Source organism: Grammomys surdaster, unplaced genomic scaffold (genome assembly GCF_004785775.1).
Source record: "Grammomys surdaster isolate TR1022 unplaced genomic scaffold, NIH_TR_1.0 125979, whole genome shotgun sequence".
NCBI classification, from domain to species: domain Eukaryota; kingdom Metazoa; phylum Chordata; class Mammalia; order Rodentia; family Muridae; genus Grammomys; species Grammomys surdaster.
This window is the reverse complement of record NW_021620795.1, coordinates 1,995,069-2,019,782: the sequence shown is the minus strand read 5'-3', so window position 1 is coordinate 2,019,782 and position 24,714 is coordinate 1,995,069. Positions and strand designations below refer to the sequence as shown.

General features: G+C 40.6%; 1 protein-coding gene across 1 annotated transcript in view; it reads right to left on the bottom strand.

Moving 5' to 3' along the window:
- Dnah12 (dynein axonemal heavy chain 12) overlaps positions 1 to 24,714 on the bottom strand; it is a 157,228-nt gene that overhangs the window by 12,561 nt on the left and 119,953 nt on the right. The window contains exons 57-66 of the mRNA XM_028754113.1: positions 23,800 to 23,940; positions 20,702 to 20,860; positions 18,125 to 18,269; positions 14,627 to 14,777; positions 14,080 to 14,333; positions 13,752 to 13,892; positions 11,172 to 11,309; positions 9,349 to 9,582; positions 8,310 to 8,498; positions 6,716 to 6,819 (exon numbers count right to left, since the gene is read on the bottom strand). Of these exons, the coding sequence (XP_028609946.1) occupies positions 6,716 to 6,819; positions 8,310 to 8,498; positions 9,349 to 9,582; positions 11,172 to 11,309; positions 13,752 to 13,892; positions 14,080 to 14,333; positions 14,627 to 14,777; positions 18,125 to 18,269; positions 20,702 to 20,860; positions 23,800 to 23,940 (1,656 nt within the window). The remainder of the gene's footprint in view (positions 1 to 6,715; positions 6,820 to 8,309; positions 8,499 to 9,348; positions 9,583 to 11,171; positions 11,310 to 13,751; positions 13,893 to 14,079; positions 14,334 to 14,626; positions 14,778 to 18,124; positions 18,270 to 20,701; positions 20,861 to 23,799; positions 23,941 to 24,714) is intronic.

Sequence of the window (24,714 nt, the reverse complement as noted above, 5' to 3'; positions counted from 1 at the left end):
ATTGTTACTTCCATTGATCCCTACTAATCACAAATATAAGAGTCCTAAGAGAGGGGATCAAGGCTTTGGTTCCTCTGATGGATACTGGGTGCAACCTATAGTTAAACAAAAATCTATGACGACAATATGGCTTGATGAAAATGCATTCTAAGGCTTGGTTGATAGGGGCCAGTGTGACTATCATAAAACAAAGTGATTGGCCCACCACCTGGCCTCTGACCCCAACCTTAATCAATTTAAGAGGTATTGGCCAAAGTCAAAACCCACAACAAAGCTCATGCTGACATGGAAAGATAAAGAAGGAAATACAGGAAATATACAACCCTATGTTATCCTGGGCCTTCCCATTAATCTCTGGGACCAAGATCTGTTATCCCAGTTGGGATTGATTATGTGCAGCTCCAATGAAGTAATCACAGCTCAAATGATAAACTCTGGATTTTCCCTGGGGAAAGGATTAGGAAAAACTGAAGATGGGAATACTCATTACATTGAGGCCCCTGGCAACACTGGAAGAAGAGGCTTGGGGTATTTTTGATGGGAGCTGTTTATTCAGCTACACCCCCAGGGTGTTGTGCCGCTCCCATCACTAGGAAGGTGAACTCGCCCGTCTGGGTGGATCAGTGGTCTCTCACCACCGAAAAATTACAAGCTGCCCAGTTGCTAGTGCAGGAACAATTATGGGCAGGACATTTAGAGGAGAGTAACTCTCCCTGGAATACCCCAATATTTGTCATCAAGAAAAAATCAGGAAAGTGGAGATTGTTGCAAGACTTGAGGGCTGTTAACACGTCCATGATTCTGATGAGAGCCTTGCAACCTGGGCTGTCCACACTGGTGGCCATACCTTTAGGATATTATAAAATAGTTATAGATTTAAAAGATTGTTTCTTTACTATCCCCTTGCATCCTGAAGACAGAAAGTGCTTTGATTTTAGTATTCCTCTTATAAACTTTAGAGAACCTATGAAAAGATATCAATGGAAGGTCTTGCCTCAGAGTATGGCTAACAGTCCTACCTTGTGCCAAAAATTTGTGACCTCTGCCATTGATACATGATTCAATACATGGATGATTTTTTAATAGCAGGAAAAGATGGAAAACAGGTGCTCCAGTGCTTTGATGATCTTAAAACAGCTTTACAGACTGCAGAGTTACAAATAGCACCAGAAAAGGTACAGTTACAAGATCACTATACTTATTTAGGATTTCAGATTAATGGTCCACGTATTATTAATAGTAAGGCCACCATTAGGACTGATTCCCTTAAGACAATTAATGATTTTCAAAAATTATTGGGAGACATTAATTGGCTATGCCCATATTTAAAACTTACTATAGGAGAGTTGAAACCTTTGTTTCAACTCAAAGGAGATGCTGACCCTAAGTCTGACATGGCTCTAACAGAGGAGGGTAGAAAAGCCTTAAAGAAGGTTGAGAGTGCTATTTCATCCCAATTTGTAACTCATATTAATTATTCTAAGCCTTTATATTTTCTTATTTTTAACACCAAATTAACTCCTACTGCAGTTTTTTTTTTTTTCTTCAAAAACTGCACCCATATTATGGGTTCATCTTCCCTCATCCCCTAAGAAGATCCTTTATCCATACTATGTTGCTGTAACTGATATGATTATGTTAGGCAGAGATAATAGTCAAAAATATTTTGGAAAAGACCCTGATGTCATAGTACAACCCTATATAAGGCATCAAGTTGATTGGCTTATGCAGAGCTTTGAAGTTTGGCCTATTGCATGTGTCACATTTGCTGGCTAGCTAGATGATAATCATTATCCACCAGACAAATTGGTTCAGTTTTGTAACCACCATGCATTTGTTTCTCCATCTTGTACTGAGCATGCACCAATAAAAGAAGCATTGCTAGTTTTCACTGATGGTTTTTCATCAGGAATAGCCCTTATGCCTTTAAAGATCAAGTAGTCTCCGTTGCTACATCATCTGTGTCAGCTCAGTTGGTTGAATTGCATGCTGTTATTGCTGTGTTCCAAGCATTTCTGAATCAAGCCATTAATATTTACACAGATAGCTCATATTTAGCTCAGTCTATCCCTCTGCTAGAAACTGCTGCACAAATAAAGTGTTCCTGAGAAGCAGCCGATTTGTTTTCACAGTGTCAACAATTAATTTTGAGGAGAAGTGTAAATTCTTTATAGGATACCTGAGTGCCCACACTGGTCTACCAGGTCCCCTCTTTTGAGGGAAACACCACGGCAGATCTAGTCACTCATGTAGCCGCAGTGACTTTATCAGATCTGCCATCTAACTTGGATCAGGCCATAAAGGCTCATGAGTTACATCACTTTAATTCTCAAACTTTAAAAATCATGTTTAAAATTATCAGAGAACAAGCTAGACAAATTGTCAAACAATGTCAATCATGTGTTAAAACTTTTACCGGTTCCTCATTTGAGTGTAAATCCAAAGGGACTGATACCAAATAGTCTCTGGCAAATGGATATTACTCATTATAATGAATTTGGAAATCAAAAAATATACATGTATGTGTAGATACATACAATGGTTTCATTTATGCGACATTACAAACTGGAGAAGCAAGCAAACATGTGATCACTCATATGCTTGCTACAATCGCTGTATTGGGTGTGCCTAAACAAAGACTGACAATGGCCCAGGTTATACAAGCTCCAATTTCCACCAATTCTGTTAAAAATTGAGAATACTACATAAAATGGGTATTCCATATAATCTATAGGGCCAAGGTATGGTAGAAAGAGCACATCAAACCATTAAACATCAATTTGAAAAAATTAAAAAGGGGGAATGGTACCCTACCAAGGGATTCCCCAAAAATATCCTTCAACACACACTCTTTATTTTAAATTTTTAAACTTTGGATTCCAAAGGAAAATCTGCTGCAGATAGATTTTGGCATCCTAATACCAAAAAGTATTTGCAACAGTCCTCTGGAAAGACCCATTAACTGGAACCTGGAACAGGCCAGACTGAGTGCTTATCTGGGGAAGAGGTTCTGTCTGCATATATTCCCAAACAGCAGATGCCACACACTGACTGCCAGAGAGACTGATTAAACAGATAGACAATAATAACAAATCCAGGGAGGAGAAGCCCCTGAGGACCCTATTTTTTCTCTGCAGGAAACATGAAGATCCTTCACAATTGCCTTCAAACTGGAACAGATCAACCAGGATATGCCATATAACATGACTTGGAAAGTCTTCAGTGCTGAAGGAGACATCATCACCAGTGCCTCCAAGGTGGCTCCACTGGACTCTTGGTTCCCCGACTTACGATTTAGTGGAGTACATTGCTTAGACCCAGGAGAGAACCCATTACCACAGTTACTGTGGCTGTCCTTTTGGGTTTGGGATTGACTGGGGCAGGGACGGGGATTTCCTCAATTGTTTTGCCAGATCAAAGCTATGATCAGCTCCATACTTCTATAGATTTAGATCTAGAAAGAATGGAATCTGCTATATCACATTTGTAAAATTCATTATCTTCCTTAGCTGAAGTAGTGGTACAGAATAGAAGAGGCTTAGACCTTTTACTCCTCCAACAAGGGGGCTTGTGTGCCACCCTTAAAGAAGAGTGCTGCTTTTATACCATCCATTCAGGCATTGTTAAAGATTCTATGATAAAGGTCAGAGAAGGCCTAGAAAACCACAAACGCCAATGTGACCAGGAACAGGGTTGGTTCAAGGCTTGGTTTAGTACCTCACCATGGCTCACCACTTTACTCCCATCCATCTTGGGACCCCTATTAGAGCTACTTATTCTCTTGTCTCTCTGGCCCATACTGTTCAACAAACTGATGGCTTTTGACAACAACAGATAGACGCTATTCAAATGAAACCCATATAGGTCCATTATCACAGGCTGGAAATAGGAGACTCTAAGACCTCTGTCATCGAGACTAACGAGGATTAACCCCTAACTTACATGCTAAACCAGATAATCAATGATGGGTAAGAGAATACCTCAAGACTCCTGCCCCTAATTGGGAGGCCTCATCAACCTAAGACAGGAGCTCAACCAAATGGCTGTTGAGTATCCAGAGACAGGAAAGGGAGGCTAGGGTCTGTTCCAACCTAAGACATACATGATTTCCATAACTTTTCCCAGCCTTCCCTTTTGAAAAAAATTAAAAAAGGGTGACCTGTTGGGAGCCAACTCCTAGCAGAAAGTGGCTATCATCTTTGCAGCCATCTTGGGCCATATATTTGCATATATTTGATACTTTTCCACCCTGATAAGAGACTTGTTTTTCTAGCATGATATTTTTGCAAGCAGCCCACAACAGTTAAGCATACTCTGATAACATCTTGATTTTCTCAGACATATCCTGGACTTGTTGTTTAGTGGCCCCAGTTGCAAGGCACTTGTGGTTAAGTGTCTCCAGCTGTACTCCCCTGCTTGTGCTTATATACCTATAATTGCCTTTCAATAAATAAAACTTGATCAGACAACTGTCTTGTCTCCATTCTTTGTGTCTCTTGCCCCTCCATCCTCACTGTCTCCCTTGCAGACCCCTTTGACTGACCTGCAGGCTGGGTCAATTCTTCATAAGTTATATGAACTCTAGGTTTTTTTCCTATAGCTTTGAGACATCACATTTGAACTCTCATAAAGGACATTTATGGACATCTGGGAGGACCCAATGAATGCAAGCAAAGAATTACCCAAGGAAAAATATTGGGTAAATGACATTACAGGTAACATACTGTCATGGTTTATAAATGCTTGGCCCAGGGAGTTCACTATTAGAAGTTGTGGCCCTGTTGGAGTAGCTGTGTCACTGTGGGTGTGGGCTTTAAGACCCTCCTCCTAGCTGCCTTGAAGTGAGTATTCCACTAGCAGCCTTCAGATGAAGATGTAGAACTTTCAGCTCCTCCTGCACCATGTCTGCCTGGATGCTGCCATCTTCCTGCTTTGATGCTAATGGACTGAACTTCTGAACCTGTAAGCCACCCCCAATTAAATGTTGCTTTTATAAGAGTCGCCTTGGTCATGGTGTCTGTTCATGGCAGTAAAACTCTAACTAAAACACATGTAAATATAGAAAAAGCTAAAAAATGCTATGCAAACAGAATATGATGGTATACACTGTGGTCTCAGCGTGTGAATGGTTTAGACAGGATTTGTGTTTGAGGCCAGCTTGGGCTATATAGTGAGGTCAAGGACAGTCTGTGCTATATAACAATGCCCTGTTTCATAAAAAGAAAACAAGAATGTATTATATAATGGCTGAAAATGGAACCCATGTATCAAAGCATAAAGTACATATTGATGTATACATTTTCAAACCCTATATCAAAGCATAAAGTACTGATGGTCAAAATGTATTGATTTATACATTTTCGAACACTGATTTCTACTCAGGTTCAACTGCTGAAAGCACCATAAATATACTTTAGTGGATAAAGAAGCCCTACTAGCTGAGAGATTGTGTATATGTAATTATTGCATTTGTGTAAGAAATACAAAATTGTGCTTGGAGATGTAGCTCAGTGGGAGTGCGTCTGGCTAGCATCTATGAAGCCCTAAGCTCCAGTCTCTAGCCCTACCAAACAAAGAGACAAGGAAACAAACTCCATCTCCTAAAAATCTCCAGAGTTAAGTAGAGCACTATGGTATTTTAATATACTTTTCTTTAATATACCAACAACTCCAGAAAGCAAGATAAACATGAAAATGTTACAGAAAACTCATAACAAAAACAACTTTCTATTTCTTGATCCAATATTGAATTACAAAAAATTCAATAGAAGTCAGAGCAGATAATTTATTTAGCATGGTATACCTGATCAACTTCAGTAAGAAAGGGAGCCAAGCATAGAACTGCACACCTGCAATTCAGCACCTTCAGAGGTGGAGGCAGAAGGTTTAGGAGTTCAAGGCCAGTGTGAGCTACATAGCAAATTTGAGGTCAGCTTGGGCTGTGCTCTGCCTCAAAAACAACCAACAAATAAACAAGGTCTAACGGCTAATTGATGGCTAACCTGGGCTAACCTGGGCCACAGCATTTAAAAAAGAGAAAGGAAGCACGTGCCAGTGTCAGAAGCTGGCAGAAGGGACACATAGACCCATCCAGTCCAGGTTCACTCTGTCTTTTTTTTTTTTTAAAGATTTCTTTTTTTTAATTATGTGCATGTTTGGTATCTGTGTATGGGTGCAGTTGCCAGTGGAGGCCAGAGGAGGGAGTTGGGAATCGTGGAGCTGGAGTTACAGGTAGTTGTGAGCTGTCTGATGAGGCTGCTAGGAATGGAACTCAGGTCCACTGGAAAAGCAGCAAGTACTCAGAACGGGGCTCAGCCAACTCTCCAGCCCCATCTTTACTTGTGAAGAGAGAGGACAGTAACAGATGAGAAGTCATGTGACTAACGACTATTTCTAGCCAATAAGAATGGATCTCTTTGTCATCATCAGTTTTACATGATAAAAGAGTTTCTCCTTGGCAGTGGTGGCACATCTTTAGTCCCAGCACTTGGGAGGCAGAGGTAGGTGAATCTCTCTGAGTTGGAGGCCAGCCTGGTTTACAAAGCAAACTCTAGGACAGCCAGGACTACACAGAGAGACCCTGTCATGAAAAACAAACAAACAAACAAACAAAAACAAAAAAACAACAACAGAAAGCATTTTTAAAATTCAATACCAGCATGTCATTTTGTCAACTTTGGTTGGTTGTGTTCTGAAGTCCCGGGGATTTACTTACTTGTTAAACCGTTCCATTTCCTGCACTAACACAGTGTTCATGCTCTCTTCGTACCTCACAGGATAACTCTTCAGTGCTGCTTCAATGTCAAAATCATTTGGGAGCTGAAAGAACGGATGCTGAAATCACAAGTTGTTCTCGGAGCAGACCATAAGTTTCATTCAGCTATAAGATCAGTAATGGCTAACACATAGGTAAACATTATTAATCTCACTTTACAGATGAGGACATTATATTTCTTAGAAGCTGTACAGCTTCTTTTTGTAAACTAAGTCTTGTTTTCCACTGATAAAATGTATTTACAATTTTATAGTGGTTTTGTGTTCACTTATAGTCAATCATCACTGGTTAACTTACCCTTCTATCAAACAAGCAGTCTCGGAAGTGTAGAAATGTTCTAGGGTGCAGGGAGAGCAAACGTGTGATGTCTGTGCAGTATTCACAGACACTGAGGTGACAGATGACAAGGCTTGTGGAGGGCTGACCACTCCTGAGACTCCGGAGTTCACGCTCCTCAAGTGGCAGGGGGTCTCCCAATCAGGGAATGGTTCAACTGAGAGTCAAGTTTCCTTCCCTATCCCAAAGTAATAGTCCATGCTTGGTACTAAAGAACCTAAGTGCTGTCACCCTAGTGATTGTGACTCAGCACACTCTTCTTACCCCAAATACGTCATAAATCTCCTGCTGGGTCCTTGATAGGACTCTTATTGGAGACAGCATTTGTGAAGTCACCAGCCTCTCCCCACAGAGGAAAACCACTGAGGCAGGTGTGAAGAGAGGCAGATTGCAAAGTCTGTAGCTTGGAGGCCCAGACTGTTGGCTTCCATTGTGGTGGCAAGTAGTGTCACACCCCTTCCGACATTGATGACCATAGCCAGGATTACTGTGGGAATCTTGTGGTGGTACAGCCCATGAACTCTGGAGGCAAGTGGACTAGGGGCCAGATATGTATGGGAATATTTCCAGTATTTACATTGCAAGGGAACTATAAAGATCGCTGGTGAGGATCATAATCTGTTGGAGTTTCCCTTAGCCACTTCTTATTGACTTTAGACATAGAATAGAGGTGGCAACACAGCACCTCTCTGCAGTACCCAGCAGGCTGAGTCTACTGGGCTGCTCTCTGCAGTACCCAGCAGGCTGAGTCTGCTGGGCTGTCCCATGGGCTGCATAGCTGCTGGCTGAGTACTGACATCACCTCCTTGTGCCTTCCACTCCCTGAGGTAGAGAAAAAAAAAACCCATGTGCTCCTTGAACCACCAAGTTCAGAAATTCCATATTTAAAAAGTCTTTTACTTTTTATTTAGAAATAAAAATAAACCATATGCACACTAGTTCATCCATAACTATAGTTACTAAGCACTTGCCTATATAGTAGGCATTTTACAAACTATTTTAAATTAATTTCTCCTTAATGTCCTCAAAAAAAAATCCTCATAACAACTGAAATTATTCTCACCACCAAGCAGATTTAGAAACAAGTGCTTGAGGAGGAAAGCACCGTGCTAATTGTTATACTGTTGCTTCGCGGTGTTCCCGGTACAGAACACGTTTCCATTACAGTGTGAGCGCTGCATTTTAAGCTGGGCATTACCTGTGTGAGGATATCTTCAGTAATTTCTAACAGGATCTGGTCAGTGCTTCCTGAGGAGCCTGACTGTTTGGCGCCACCCTGGGTGAGGAGCAAGGACTCAAAAAGGATTTTTGTTTGTTGAAGATCTTTGGAGATATCAACATTTTCATGTAATCCGAATATCTCGGGTTCTTGAGTAAATGGAAGTTTCTAAGAGAAGACAGGAAGCACGCATCATATACTCAGTGGGATCGGGACGTGCCATTCCAAAGTGCACTTACTTTGAGCTAAAGGATGTTTAATATAAATGGGTTTAGAGTTTTCATCCTACCCTAATCTGCCTAACAACAGGGTGTAAACTTCCCTTTGTGCTGTGCCAGGAGGAGGAGAGATTTTCTTCTTACTAGAGACAGAAAGTTGACTGGCATGAGTCTGCAGACTTCACTGAGGTAGCACTATCCTTCCTTAGTCCCCCCCCCAAGTGTCCCAATCCCTTTCTCACTGTTTACACCCCTTAGAGTCCAGGGCTTCCCCTTTGTGTATTCAGCTCTCTACAGTTGCTTTATAAATGCCAAAGAAAAGGGCTTCTTTAGGTTTTCAATCATGTAGTAAAGCTCCTGTATATATAAACTATTAAAATTTATATTAATCATATGATTTTTCTCCCATTAAGCTGTCTTTCATCCAGATAATGCCACGAGGGCAGAGGGAAGCAGGTTCTTTTTTCTTTTCATACTGAAGCATTAACTCATAAGACAGATACACAAACAACCAAGGGCTAAGAATCAACTAAGCAGCAAGTATCACAAGCTTTAGATTTCCTGATGTCCAGTAATTAGCTGAACAAAACCGAGTCTGAAAGTCCATTAAAGTCTTGCTTGCCTAAACTTGTACATTAGAAGATACTGCTCATCATTCACTTAAATTTCTCTGTGTCCCCCATCTCTCCCTGTCTCATACACACACCCACCCACACACACACACACACACACACACACACACACACACTCGTGCACACACACACACATCTATCTTATCCTAGCTTCAGAACATAATTTACCTTAATGAATTCAATGTAGTCATCGTAAGTGCCTTTGGGAGGCGCAAAATAGTTTCCACTGGGCGAGAACTTGTAGTGGGGGTTTTCAATCATGAGTGAGTTGTAAAAGTCAGCCAGCATAGTCAGCAGGAGGCGCCTGTCCCAGTCGTCTGTCACTCTCCCTCCGTAGTTACACTCCCCAGTGAGGTAAGAGATAGCTTCAAATGGGATTGTGTCATATTCATTTATAAACAACTGAAGTAAAGATAAAAAGGTGAGAAAATTAAAAATTAAGTCCTTTGACGTCACTTCAATTTGAAAATGTCGGTCTCTTTTGTTTCCTCGCCTATGCGGAGAGGGGGATGAGAGACTTATTATCATGGGTGCTAGGGAATGTCTGGTACTCAGTGTTTGATTTGGAATTGTCTCCATTCCCCATTTCTTCTGACATATACATCTATTGCTATCTATTTAATCATCCTGTATAGCCCAGGCTGGCCTCAGACTCATGCCAATAGACCTGCCTCAGACTTCCAAGTGCTGAGACGGCAAGACTGAACCACCATTCCTGGCTCATATGTTGATGTATGTGTGTCCATGTATGTGCACATGTGTATGTGTGTGTTGCAATGTTGTATTACTGGCTGAGAGAGTTTTGCCTGTCTCTGAATTAGAGAATATATGGTGCATGGTTGAGAAAATATTTTTTAAGCTCTCCAGAGCCCAGTTAAAATAAGTCGGTTTTTTTTTTTTGGAAAAATTTTAATGGTTTATTTGATGCATACTAGTGTTCTGTCTGCTTGTATCCTGTGTGTGAAGGTCGTCAGGTTCCCCTGGAACTGGAGTTTTAGACAGCTGTTAACTGCCATGCAGGTGCTGGGAATTAAACCCAGGTCTTTTGAAGGAACAGCCAGTGCTCTTAACCGCTGAGCCATCTCTCCAGCCCCAAATTAAATCTTGTTCGATACTCCCATGTTTGCAAGGGAAGAGAATTGTCAAGAGATTTGAGAGAAGACTGAGAGAGACGAAAGGTTATTCTTTGAGAGAAAGAAATTTGTGATATATGAAGACGTTATCCATTCCTTCTCTTTAGGGGAGGGCATATGCATGTTTGTCTGGGTCTCCCCAAAACTGAAGGAGCCCCCGAGAGAATAGAATGTTAACTTTGTACTATATGCAAGAAATGGAGATAACTCTTCCTGTCGATTACCCACTTAGCTGTGAGCTTTGGCTCCTTGGAGAGCGGTACCCTGCTAGCACGAGCAGATGAGGATGGTTTAAAGTCTCTCCCACTCCTAAAGGTGTGAAAGATGGATCTAGCTGATGTCTGGATTTCGGTGCTGGTGCTGGGAAGGTGACCTCAGAAAATGCCATCTTGAGCTTGGCAGATGTCAAGTTCTTAGTTGGTTGCTTACAGGTTGTGTGGCAAATATTTTAAGTAACATATTTTCTGTATTGACTACTAGTTTCAAAATCAGTGTTCAAATCAAAGTCATTCAGCATACATTACAATTTGTAAGTATGGATTTCAGCAACCATATAGATTCTCACAATGCAGGACTTATTTCAGGGAAGGCTTCTCATTCATTATTTTTAAAAGATTTGCTAAAATACTAATCATTATTTTTAGCTATTTTCCCCCTTCAGTGCTGGGGACCAAACTTGGGCCCTCAAGTATATTAGGCAAGCGCTCCAAGACTGAGCTGTGTCTCCAGCTAAGTATCAACAATTTCTATAAAGTAATCTCTTATCTTTATTATAAAGGTCAGCATAAATACCACTAGCTGTAACCTAGCGGTTGTTAGGTGGCGATCCTTATAAATGCTGGTTCTATTTCATCTTACCTGCAGCTGCCGGATACTGATGCGTAGGTCAGACTCGTTAAATCCATAGGGAATATTCCAACCCAGAGGACCAAATTTCTTTCTCTCTTGAACAAGGGCATGAAAAAAGCAAACTCCAAAAAGCAACTTCTCCCATGCCTTTAATGCAAAAATTGTACAAGAGGAAAACCTGATTAGATTTCCATCAGTAAAACTCATGATCAGAAAAACAGATGATGTTTTCATTACCAGGGTCTATGGTCAGATGTCATTTCAATCTTCTATTTTAAAAAGGCATTTATCTAAAGACATACTTTCTATCAAAGCATTCATCGTATGCCTAGTTCAAATGCCCAACACTAAGCAAACCATAATACTAAATGTTACTAAAATACAGATTATTACTATTTTATAAATGTGTCGGTTAATGATACCTGTCATTCATAGATCTCTCTATCTCAGCACTCAGTATTATCTTGTAGATTTGTGGGCATGTGCCTCAGACTATACATGCAAAAGAATGACTAATGAAGAGAATATGAATAAAGTCCAATATAGAATTCCCCGTGTTATTCCTTTTCTTTCAGAGAGCATTGGTGAAAGCATTTTTAGTTGATCTATCCATGACATCCTCCAGTATTTGACATGGATGCCGTGGATGCCTCCTGTATCAGTGCTCTGGGGCATGGTCACCCATCTCTTTAGATTCCTCACAGTAGATTGCAAGCATTTGAAGTGGAAACTTAAGGGTTCTTTGGAAAGTCAGTTGGATGGTGTTTTTCTGGGGCAAACATGTAAAGGAACGTTTCAATAAAGTGGACACAGGTGTGAAATGCTAATGACATGCATGTATTGGTCCACCTTACATTGCATAGTTGAGCTGCAAGTGTCGGGACTCCATAGAAAAAAATATACCAACAACTTTCTGGTAGTGTGCTACAGTGTTTTGCTGCTTACTTGGCCTTGGGCTGATTGGCAGAGTGATGTCAGCTGAGACAGACCCACGTGCTGAGGCAAGACCCATGCTGAGGCAAGCCCGTGGAGCACACGTGATGCTTAGAGAATAGAAACAGGACTCAATGTGCAGTATGTTGTACATTGAGCATGCTTCTTTCAGACCCCACATTTCCTTTCTCATGATCCTCCCCAGCTTGTTTTATTCCCTTTTATTTCCCTAGATATCTTTGCTTCTACTTTGATGTCATACATACACATGATTTATTATATAAAACAGAGGAAAACAGATTACAGAAAAAATTTGATTTGGCTTAATTCACTTAGTATGTTTATATAGTGTATATTCAGTTTCCTGCAAATGACATAACCTCACTCCTCTTTATGGTTGAAAAAGTCCACTGTGTCTATGTACCAAAGCGCCACAGTTTAGCTCTTGAGTAGTGCAGCAGTAAACATCTGTGTGCAGGTGTCTCTGTAATGTGCTGACTTGGAGGCTTTGAAGAAAGATTTACATGTCTTGTATGGTAGATCTATGTTTAGTTCTTTAAAAAAATTTTTAAAAAAAAAGACTTTTATTTTATGTATAATGTATGTGTCTGCTTCCCGGTATGTGCAGTGCCCATGAAGATCAGAAGAGGTCATTAGACCCCCTCCAGCTGGCATTACAGATGTTGTGAGATGCCCCATGAGGGTGACTCAGCTGTCTTCTAGCCTCTTGTTTGTTTTCTAAATGGCTGCCATTCTAACTTGGGTCAGAGGAAGTCTTACTGTAGTTTTAATTTGTGTGTCTCCGATAACTAGTGAGGTTTCGGATGTTTTCATGTTTACTGAATGTTTGCATTCCATCCTTTGACAATGTTCATTAGCCCATTGATTGGCTGAGTTGTTTAATTTCTTGTTGAGATTTTTGAGTTGTTTGTTCTACATATTCATCCTGTCAGCTGTATAGTTAGCAAAGATCTTTCTCCAACTCTCTAGGCTGTCTCTTCAGTTAACTGTTTCCTTTCCACTTTGACTCATTTGGAGTGGGGTTTTGTGCAGTGTGAGAGGTGGAATCTATCCTCATCCTAATGTGGTATTCCCAGTACCACTTGCTCGACAAAGTTTCATTCTGTAGCACAGGCTAGCCTAGGACTGCTTATATAATCCAGGCTTGTAGCAATCCTCCTGCATCAGCCTCTTGAGTGCTGGTATGACAAATATGAACCATGACGTCTAACTGTGAAATGGTTTTAGTTACACAGTGCAAAGCACAGTGTGCAAGTTCTGCAAGGGCACATTCCTCCCCATGGATGTTCTCTTTTAGATCTTTGGAAATGGGCAACACACATATTTGTGGGAAGCGTGGTTGATATAATTTAAAACTCTTTGGCCTTTAATTTATAAACTAAACTACATCCACTCAAAAATTATTTATTTCAGTATTGACTATGTCATAAGCAGAATATAGACTGTTGGGGATAAAATGATGAGTCAGGTAGAAACAATTTCTGTTCCATTAGGAAATACACCCAGTTTAGAAAACATACTAAATAAAAACCTTATACTAACATATTTAACTACTATAAGAACAAAACTGGAGAGTGTTAACATATTTAACTACTATAAGAACAAAACTGGAGAGTGTTGAAGGCTGGACATTACCAGTTCTTTGCCGGGGCATCCCTTGAAAAACTGAGTATCAGAAATTGGATCAGAGAGGTATGATTGAAGGAGATTTAGCCGAAGACCCGTGGGAGGTTCGTTAGTCATTTTTACTCCATTCTGTAGAATTGTTACTGGGAACTAAGACAAAACAAATGTAAAGTATTATGCAAGACAACAATCTTGAGTAAACACTCAGTACATTAAAAATAAGTATAGCAGCAGACTCTATGAAAATCTCTAAGGTTAAGAGTTTAACACTCAATTAAGAAACACAGTATAACAGACAGCTAAATAAAGGTAGTGGACTCATAGAAGTTAAACATACTTTTGGAGATGGATAGCTTGTGAGCCAAAGCCTAAAGCTTGGATTGCAGGTTTCAGGCGAAAAATCTTCACATATTTTTTCCAATGTGGGCATCCAGGAGACAGCAAGATGACAGTTTTGTAGACAAACCCAAGTTCCTTCTTCTATTGCCGATGTAATCATTTTTGACGCAACTGGTCCTTGCCCTTGTCCCAGTGAAATAGCTTGAAATTTATTTCCAGACATAGATTTATCATTTGCAAATTTCAGCAGGCCTACAAAGGGCATAAACAGACGATACCACTTCTTACTCTATTCTAGCTCACAGTTCCTGTGTTTTATCCTGAAAAATTCTGGGTACCTTTGCCTAAAGACCAGATTTGTTGATGAATTTACAGTCACATAACAAATGCATATTGAACAAAATGTTTTAGTTATAAGTTAAAAGCTTACAATATATGCCATATACACATGGTGCATTTATATAAACACATGCAAAACATACACAGAAAAAATGTGCCTGTGCGTGTATGTGTGTGTTGGTGTGTGTTACAGTAGATGTACTTACTTGCCATGGGGTCTGCTCCAGGAGACAGCACAAAAACTAAAGGAATGGTGCAATTTGAATCCAAGTAACTCTTCGTCAAGTCAAATGGTGGAGGCTCTACAAATTTTTTCCCTAGCTTGTCAGTTACATAATTTGTTATAGCTGGGGTTATCTGGAAATAGAGAAGATACAGAGTTTTGAGAATGTTTTGCTGCATAGCACATATTTATTGAAAAACACAAAATGTTAAAATTCGAGCATAATCGTTAAAAGGCATCATAAGAGCATTAATTTCCCTAAAGCGTAAAAAAAAAAAAATCTGTAACCTGATATGACAAGAAAAACATTCCAATGGAAAGTGGACAAAAGAGAGTATCTGTTTACAGAGAAAGAGACACTAGTAAATCTTAAACATAAGATATGTCTCAGGACTGCAGAGACAGGACACAGTCAAGAGTGCTTGCTTCTCTTCTAGAGGGCCTGAATTCTGTTTCTATGATCCACATCTGCCAGCTCACAAACATCTGTAACTCTAGCCCCTGGGGAGCCAACACCCCCTTCTGGTCTCTATGGGCACACACGCGCGCGCACGTGCACACACACACACACACACACACACACACGCACAGAGCATATTCTCTCTCACTCACATACATAAAATATTTTTTATAAATCCTCTTAAACAATAAGATCTTTTCATTTAATATGGCACACGTGCACACACACACACACATAGAGCATATTCTCTCTCACATACATACATAAAATATTTTTTAAAAATCCTCTTAAAAAATAAGGTCTTTTCATTTAATATGGCAAAAACTGAAAACTCTTGGCTATTTTTGTGTCCTTTAGGTAAGAGTGTCCCATGCATTTCTCAGTATTTCTTCTGGCTAATGTTATATGTGACTGTTTAAGGTAGAAAACCACAAGTATTTATTATTATTGTTGTTTAATATATTTTATTATATGTACTTATTTATTTTTATATATGGATTGTGTAGGTCAGAGGATGCCGGGAGCCAAACCCAGGAAGTCACCTGCTATTCTAAAAAAGCCTAGTCAGTGCAAGGTTAAGAAAGGACGGTCTCGGGTCTCAGGTCCCAGGAACTTAAAGAACATCTGGCATTTCCTGGGAGCCGGTTATGACAGTGGGATGATCTAGGGCAATAAGGATCTGACAGTGGGGCGGTCTTATGATTCAATAGTGGGATAGCCCTAAGCAATGACCCTCACCCAAACTTCCCGTTTTCCTGTGTCTTTATAACCTGCCCCTGAAATTAAAGTTTCAGAGCTCGATCAGAACCCCAGACTCCCTCTCATTCCTTGTGTCTCTTGTCCCTTTGATCTTTAGCCCCCTTCCCTAGGGTCATTGAATCCCCGAGGGCTGGGGCAAAAGGGTAACTTGTGGGAACTGGCTCTCTCCTTCTTCCATGTTAGTCCTAGAAATCAAACTCTAGAGCATTGGGTTTGGCAGCAAATGCCTTTATATTACTGGGTCATCTCATTAGCCCACAGGTAAAAATTATAGATATTATTGCCAGATCATAGTTTTATAAGGACGTTTGCTTCGATACCATCTTTTCAACAGATGTAGTGTTCATGAGGAAGCTTCAAATCTTGCTGACTAAGGGGCTTTCTTAGATGAGCAAGAAAACCTGAATTTCTAGGTGATCTCAAAAACAAAGTAAGCCTAGTAGGGTACCCCCTGAGGCAGGGGTGCCAGTTGACACCTGCTAGGGTTCCAGAGCAAAACAGTCTCAGATAAGAACACATAGGGCTGGAGAGCTGGCTCAGCAGTTAACAGAAGGCTTTCACCCTTGCAGAAGACCTGGGTTTAGTTCCCAGCACCACACGGTAGCTCACAACTACTTGTAACTCCAGTTCCAGGGATCCAATGCCCTCTTATGACCTCCATGAGCACCAGGCATGCACATAGTATAATATAAATAACATACATGCAGGCAACATGCTCACATGCATAAAATAAATAAGTCTTGGAAGGCAAAAAGGAGGAGGCTAACATCTAAGCAGATATATTAAGGTGCCTTACCATTTACTATCTTACAATCTTTGAGCTGCAGACAGATAAGTTAACTTCTAAGCAGTTGTATTTTTGATGTCTTTGTTATTGTGGATTATTTTATACTAATATTTATTATAAGAAAAATATAAATTATAACCATAGTTAGAGCTATTATTTTGCTTCTTATGCTGCTACATAAATAAGCAAAAGATTTCTTTTAAGGCCATAATACCCAAGTATTTGGTCATATAGTAGTCTATTCTTTGTTGCTGAGACTTTTTGACAAGATTAATATTTAAATCCAGTGATTAATAAAGCTGGTTCCCCTCTATAATGTAACATGGCAATCTGTGAGACAGTTTATAGGACAAAAAGGCATGGGGACAGCCATCTCCTAAGACTGCTTGTGGATCTGAGCAGCATTATCAGTGTTCCTTGGGTCTCAGTTCTCCCAGCATCCCTGCTGAATTAACCATTTCATGACTCCCTTCCTTAAACTCAACCAGTCTCTCTTTACCGATAGGTTCTGTGCTTTTGGAAATCCCTACATGACATATGTTTAATTCAATTTGGTTCAACCCACTTTGTAGAAATTGACTGACCATGTAGTATCTGCCATGCAGTACTTTAAGTCTTGAAGATATGCAGCAGAACAAGATACGGATTCCCAATGTCAAGAGTTCCCTTGTCTTGCTAGGGAGACCTTAACAAATAAACAAATATTGAGTGTTCTAGTGGGGTACGTTCTATGATGTATAAGTTCAGCCTTCAAAACACGGAGGACAAGGTAGTAACTCCACAAGATGCAAGTCTAACTCCAGTGCCCACCAGAGAGCCAATCAGCAAAGCACAAATAGGTGTGTCCAGAAGAGTCTTGTTGGGTCAGTTCAGCAAAGCTTTTTGCTCTTCGAGAAGAAACTACCCTTAGTCTACTGTAGCTTCTTAGCTGTATGAGCTTCTACAACTTTTAAACATTTTAACCCTTAGCTTATATAGACACTGCACAGCATCCAAAGACAGTCCCTTTCTAGCCTAATTCTATATGCTTTCTGCAATTACATTTTAAAATATTTATTTTTTTATTTAGGATTTTTGAAACAAGATCTCACTCTGTACCCCAGGCTAGCCTAGAATGACACTCTGTACCCCAGGCTAGCCTGGAATGAACAGTGGTTTTCCTGACTCCCTAGTGCTAAAATCATATTTTTTAATAAGCAAGACCCAGAAACGTGAGTTTTTCCCCCCTTATTCTTTCAACTCTGGCTAAAACTGTAAAAAAAAAAAAATCAAAAATCCATCTTCCTTTGCTTACTTCTGTCTCTAGATTTTCAGTACCAGCCACAGAGCAAGACCAGGATTCCAGTCTCACCTATTTTTGCAGTTAAGAGGCCCATCATAAACTACAGTGTCATTCTGCAGCATGGAGCTGTTGTGTCTAGGACTGCTGCATCATAAACTGCATCTGATCAGGATTTCAAATGTTTTTTTTTTACCTTGTCAGGCCTTAGACAGCGAAGAATGATTATTTTCTGCAGTTCGTTCAGTGTCTTATCCATTGGTTCTGGAAGTTTCATATTGTGCGGCTCTTTGCTGTCATAGATTTCCTCCCACAAATATATGTAATTACAAAAATGCTCCCTGGTAGAAAAAAATGATTGTATTTTCACTGAGAAATATTTTAAGAGATGACTGAGAAGGGAAGGAACAAGGTAGCAAGGGGACCATGTTTAAATCCCTAGACTACAGCAGCCTGCTCTATCCAGCCCTACCTAGGCCTGTGCTCTGAAGCTCAGTCACAGAGTGCCACTTAGGTGACTGAATGCAGGCATGCAAATGAAGTGAAGAAAATAGGTCCAATCAGGAAAGCGAAGTTGAACCTGGGGGAGGGGGCAGACACACTCTGAGGTCAGCAAATGCTCCTTGTCAGATCCCTAGTCTACCTCTGCAGACACTTCCCTTGTTAAAAAGTCACTGTCAGTTCTGGTTGCTAGGGTGCTTCTCTCAGGCTGCCCACTGTTTCCCACTTCCTTCACTTGGGGGCGTTCACTCTGCCGAAGTTCTTTTTTGTTTGTTTGTTTCTAGCTGTTGCTGCTGAGTTAACAGTTACCAACAGCCCACTCTCACTCTTTTGCCCAAGAGGCTTGAGGGTGTGGAATATCTACCTGTGATGTTACCTTCCAGAATGTAAGGTATAACAGGTTGTGTTCTTATTATGGTGACTTAAATGTTAGCTTCGAGGATACAGAGTTAAATAAAACTTGCTTTGATTTCTTACAATGCAGGAGCTATAACTTGTAAAATGTTTATGAAAAAGACCCGTGGAAACTGATTTTTGAAAATGTATTGACTCCTCACTTGGGCCTAAGTAACCTAAGTTAGTCAGAATAAACATCTTGCCTTCAGTTTATTAAGCCTGTGGTTGGGCCACCTAATTACTTCTGCAGGTCTTTGAGTAAGTAACTGACAGAGTATCTGTCTAGCCCTGTGTCAACCCTTCAAGGCTGAAAGCACAGAGGTGAGTTGTACTTCTAAACCTGCAGTCACCTTCTATGGGAGGAAGAACACAACCTCGGAGGATAAACTCCTGCCTCCCAGATGAAGGCAAAATTACCCAGGAGGGCCAGGCTGCACACCAAAACAGAAGTACTCATTCATCTCCCAAAGACCCTTGTAAAGATTTCTTTGGCCCACTTGGCAGGACTGGAGCAATGGTCAAGAAGATGAACCTGGACCCACAATGACAACAGGAGACTAGGGTTGCTCAGGTAGTGTAGGACAGGGACCTCGGCTCCTGTGCTTGGTCAGAAGCTGGAAACAGCTTTGGTTCTGTTCTGGCCAGAGGCTAGAAACGTCAGAAAAAGTAGGGTGAGCTTTTTTTTCCTGCTTTGGTCTCTTATCTTTTCTCCTAAATGCACACACACTGTTGCCTGAGGGTGTGACGCAATCTGAGAGGCATCTGGACAGCACTGAAGCTGAGCAGACTGACCAGGTCATCTCCCAGTGCCTCACCCCAGTTTCTTCTACAAAATCCTCCTGGGCTACTCAGTCAACAGCAGCCTGTTCCCTGGGATCTGCTCCTGCTCTTCAGGAACCCTGCCTTCTTTCTTTATGTTAAGCTCCCCCTATGATCTATACTAAACCGTCTAAAGCTCATCCTTCTGGGGCTCAGGAATTCCATTTTTTCAAATTTACAAGACAAGAACTTGGAGCCACTGACTCAGGGGAAGTCTGTGAGCTTATGTACCCTCACTCTTGGGTTACAGCCCACCTGAGACTAGGGTGCTCTGTCACACTCCAAAACCCTTCCTTTTCACCTTACGACCTTCACTTTTCCTGTGCCACTGGGACTAATTAATTACACATACATGTTACCCTAAGTCTTCCCCTGTAGTCCTAGATCTCATATCAGTGCTCTGAGTATGGACAGGGAGGGGAGCTACTGGACCCTCTGGTTTCCCTTCCCAGGGTGGTTACACAGTCAGCTGTCCCTTTCATTGGTGTATTGCGATGACATAGCTGCCAGAGACCATGGCTTTGTGTGGGAAGTGTTACATTATGTGAGGAGCCTGTCTTTCTACTAGCCAATAAACTAGAAAGAATCATGGAAAAAAATTAGATTACAATTTTTTCTGTCACCATTCAATGTTAAGTGTTGGGGGCCATTTTACCACTTCTCTGAAGCAGGTTAAGGCAGAGTCAGGGCAGATCGGGGCCTGTTAGCAGATTTCCTGGCCTGTTGAGGCATGGAATGTTAAGAGAAGGTGTACCTGAGGCTCAAGGGGAGAAGCTGAAGATTCTATTGATTTTGGTGGAAAGAGCAGAGGCTTTTGGGATGGTAAGAAATGTCTTGTGTACATTTTAGTAACTTGTTTGTTAGCATGGCTTTGTTTCCCAAGATACTGTAAAGCCTAAAAGAATTAAACTCGCAGTACTAACTGGACAGCCCTCCTGATTTCTAACCTTTGTCTCTGAGCCTTCTTTTCTGTCTTTCCTATAATCATCCACACTACCCCCTCAGAAGACTGTTCGCTTGGTATCGACCAGACAAGTCACCAAATGCACATAGTTACCTGAGTCCATGGAAGACTGGAAGTTCACTTGCTCGACAAATCTCCTCCCAGCTTTTATCCTGTAGCCAGTCTGGATCAGGATTTTTTTCAGCACTCTTAAGACTTACTCCTCCAGTTAGAAGAAACATCAGTTCCTGGTATTCAATCTCTTTCTTGGCCCTGTGTTCCCAAACAATAGCCATTATAAACTGTTGATGTTAAAATGGGATGCCACCTTCACTCCTGTGTCAGCCATGGATCCTCAGAAATACATTCTGTCAGTGGCCACCCTGGGCTGGGACTCAGGTAGGTTATTTTCACCAGCCTTCTGGCCCTCAACTACTCTTAGTCTGATAGCAGCCTGCCTGCAGAAGCCCCTCCTCCCACCCTACCCCCACTCCTTCGGGACTCCTCTAAGTTTTTCCTCGTAGTCCATTTCTATTTTTTTCTCTCACCATTGGCCCACAAAAGCACTCTCCATAAGGGGTCTATAGTCACCATACTTGCCTAGGATCCAGAGAGGGTGGTAGCAACCACAGAACAGAACAGAACTAGCACCCAGCAAAGACTATACCAACACCAAGAAACACTTCAAACATTATAACTCCAGATGCCTAGACTCAAAGTAGAACCACAAACATGAATATCAAGACAACATGCATCCTCCAGAAGCTTGTAATCCTGTTAGAGTAGGCCTTGAGAAATGAAATATAGCTAAACCACGGAACAAAGACTTCAAAATAGTACTTATGCATATATTCAAGGACCTTGTAGACAATGTGAATAAATTCCTTAATGAAGTCTGGGAAAATACAAACTGAATGAACTAATGAAAACATTTCAAGACATAAAGGTAGGAGTTAACAAAGAAAGAGAATCAATGATGAAAACTCAAAGTGAAATAAAACCAGAAATTAGAATTTTAGGATGTCAAAACCAAGAGAAAAGGCTCACCAGAGCACAAGACATGGAAGAAAAGATCTTAGGCATTGAAGACAAGGTAGAGGAAATGGATAGCACAGCCAAAGCAAATGTTAAATCTTAAGAAATTGAGGCACAAAACATCCAGGAAATATGAGATACTGTAAAAAAACCCAAACCAGTGAATAATAGGTAAGAGGAAGGAGAAGAAAAGCAGGTCAGAGGCAAAGAAAATACATTGTCAAAACATAAAAGGAAAACTTCCCAATCTAAATGAGGAGATTAGAAGAAGCATACAGAACATCAAATAGACAGGACCAGAAAAGAAATTAATTCCCTATGGCACAATAATCAAAACACTGAATGTACAGAACAAAGAAAGGATGTTAAAAACTGCTAGGAAGAAGGAGCAGCATCTAAAGGCAGACCTGCTGGAATAACATCTGACTTTAATGAGTAGACAACTATATGGATTAATGGTAAAATTTGACGTCTATGCTAGATCATGCACACAGATCTCCTGCCTCTGGCTCAGACCTAAATGTAAAAGGAAAATAATGAACTTTAAAGATAATTATGAATATCTTTATAATAGTCGATTGATGGCCAAGTATTTTCACTAACCAAAGACTATAAATCAGGTAATATTAAAATTAAAAATTTGTGTCAATTAAGAGAATGAGAAGGCATTCTAGATATTGAATGACAATTGCACATTATTGTTGGGTTTGGATCTAGATTATATGAAGAACTCATGGAAGTCAGTCAGAAAACAACAAAATCCCAATAGAAACAAAGGAATGTGATATGAATAAAAACAAACAAAAAAAAGACAAAAAAAACCCAACCCAAAACAAAAGCCTAGGTGTATGTGTGTGTTGTATTGTGTTGTGTGTGTGTTGTATTGTGTGTGTGGTGTGGTGTCTATGTGTATGTCTATGGCTTGACATCATTAATCATCACAGAGATGTAAGCATAAACAACAAGAAATAATGCTTATTGCATATTAAAATGTATTTTGAAAATGACAATAGATGACACATACCCATTATTCAGCATTTAGGGGACTGAGGCAGGAAGGTTGTGGGTTCAAGGCCATTTACTTAGTAGGACCCGGATGTAAAAAAAAGTATTTTGGGGTAATACAAATTTTTTGGTGCAGACCTACAACAACAGGAGCTCGCACTGTTAATGGGAGATAAACAGGAACATCTGTCAAATAAGTAGCAAGTTTCTTTTTAGCTCTCTTCAAAAAAGAAGTGTGTGCATGACAGCACTGAGACCTTCACACAACAGTGTCAGTGGTGTTGTTATTTATAACAGTGCCAAACTGAAACAACTCAAATGTCCATCAAAAGTGGAACTGAGAAACTTTAATGTATTCTTACAATGAATGCCACAAACCAATCAATAGAAACAAATAATAGGTTCCCTGGAGTTTGAGGCCAGCCTGGTCTACAGAGTGAGTTCCAGGACAGCCCGGGCTACACAGAGAAACCTTGTCTCAAAAAACCAAAAAAAAAAAAAAAAAAAAAGGTTCCCTGATGAATCTTTTTAAAGTTATATTGATGGGTCAATGAGATGGCTTAGTGGATAAAGACACTTGCTGCCAAGCCTGATAACCTGAGAGTAATCTCTAGGTCCCTAGGTCCCTGGTGAAGAAAGGGGAGAAAGAACTCCTGCACACACACACACACACACACACACACACACACACACAAATGTAATAAAAAGTATGGATGATGAGGAAAAAAATTTTAGACCATCAGAGTCAGCTAACCTAGACCCTTGGGGCTCTCAGAGTCTGAACCACCAGAGCTACCAACCAAAGAACACCCATGGGTTGGGTGACTTAGGCCTCCCAGCACATATGTAGGAGATGTGCAGCTTGGCCTTCATGTGGATGCTGAGCAACTGGAGTGGGGGCTATCCCAAAAGCTATTTCCCGTCTATGAGATATGTTCTTCTAGCTGGGCTGACTTTTCTGGCCTCAGTGGGAGAGGAGGTGCCTAGCCTCACAAAGACTTGAAGTGCCAGGGTTGGGGAGACACCTGGGGGAGGGCACCTGCTCATAGGAGAAGGGGAAGGGGGCATGGGAGAAGGGTTGTGGTAGGGGTTACCGGGAGGGGGGCAGGGAGTGGGATGTAAATTGAGTAAGTGAAAAAAATAAAATGGCTAAGGAAACACAGGTCACTTACAGAAGAAGGTTAGCACACAACAAAAAGGAGAACAACAACTTGTCTTTCTCGAACAGAGAGCGGCATATGTTACAGTATAAATTGTACGTGAAGTGGTCATTTAAATAGCGCAGCCGCTTTTCCAAGATTTTGGATCTGTTGCTAAAAGGTCAAAAAAGAAAAATATGCTGTCAAACAAAAATAGGGAAATTAAGTGACCTAGATTAACTTATAAAATGTTCTAACTTTATTAAAGTTTTCATCACTAGAAACATTTGAAATCACTCACATACAAATGTAAAACTTGTCACATCTGAGCAATTTCTAACAGTTCTAATTCTTCCAAATCATCACTGAAACATGTAAATGACATTTTAAAATTCTTCAGCCTGACCTCTTCCTCCATCCTGAGCACAGTGTAAATTCACATTCTAAGTCACAGCTGGGAGACCTTAGAAATTTTAATTATTCTACCAGGAGCTGACATACAAAGAAATTTCTTATGGTACACATGTGGTTTGAGTCACATTATAATTTTACTTAGTAAGTACAGAAGTTACTGAATACAAAGCATTGTTCTCAACACTTTGAAGATATCTCACTTAATTCTCAGAACTACCAGAGGAGGTAAGTATAATTATTATTTCTGTTTTTATAATAAAAGGAAACCGGAGCAATTGCAGAAAGGGTAACTGACTTTTCTGAAGTCCTGTGGCTGATATCAGGTAAAATGGAGATTGAACAATGTCAAAACACGTATACACTCATTGTGACAGTTAAACTTGCTTGTCAACTTGCTTGATTTAGAGTAATGGTTTAAGATAACCTCTAGGAATGTCCGTGAGGTTTATAGATTGGTTAATTGAGATGGTGGCATCAGCCCATGGGCTAGAGGAGGAAGGGAACTAAGCACCAGTGTCCATCTCTGGCTCCCTC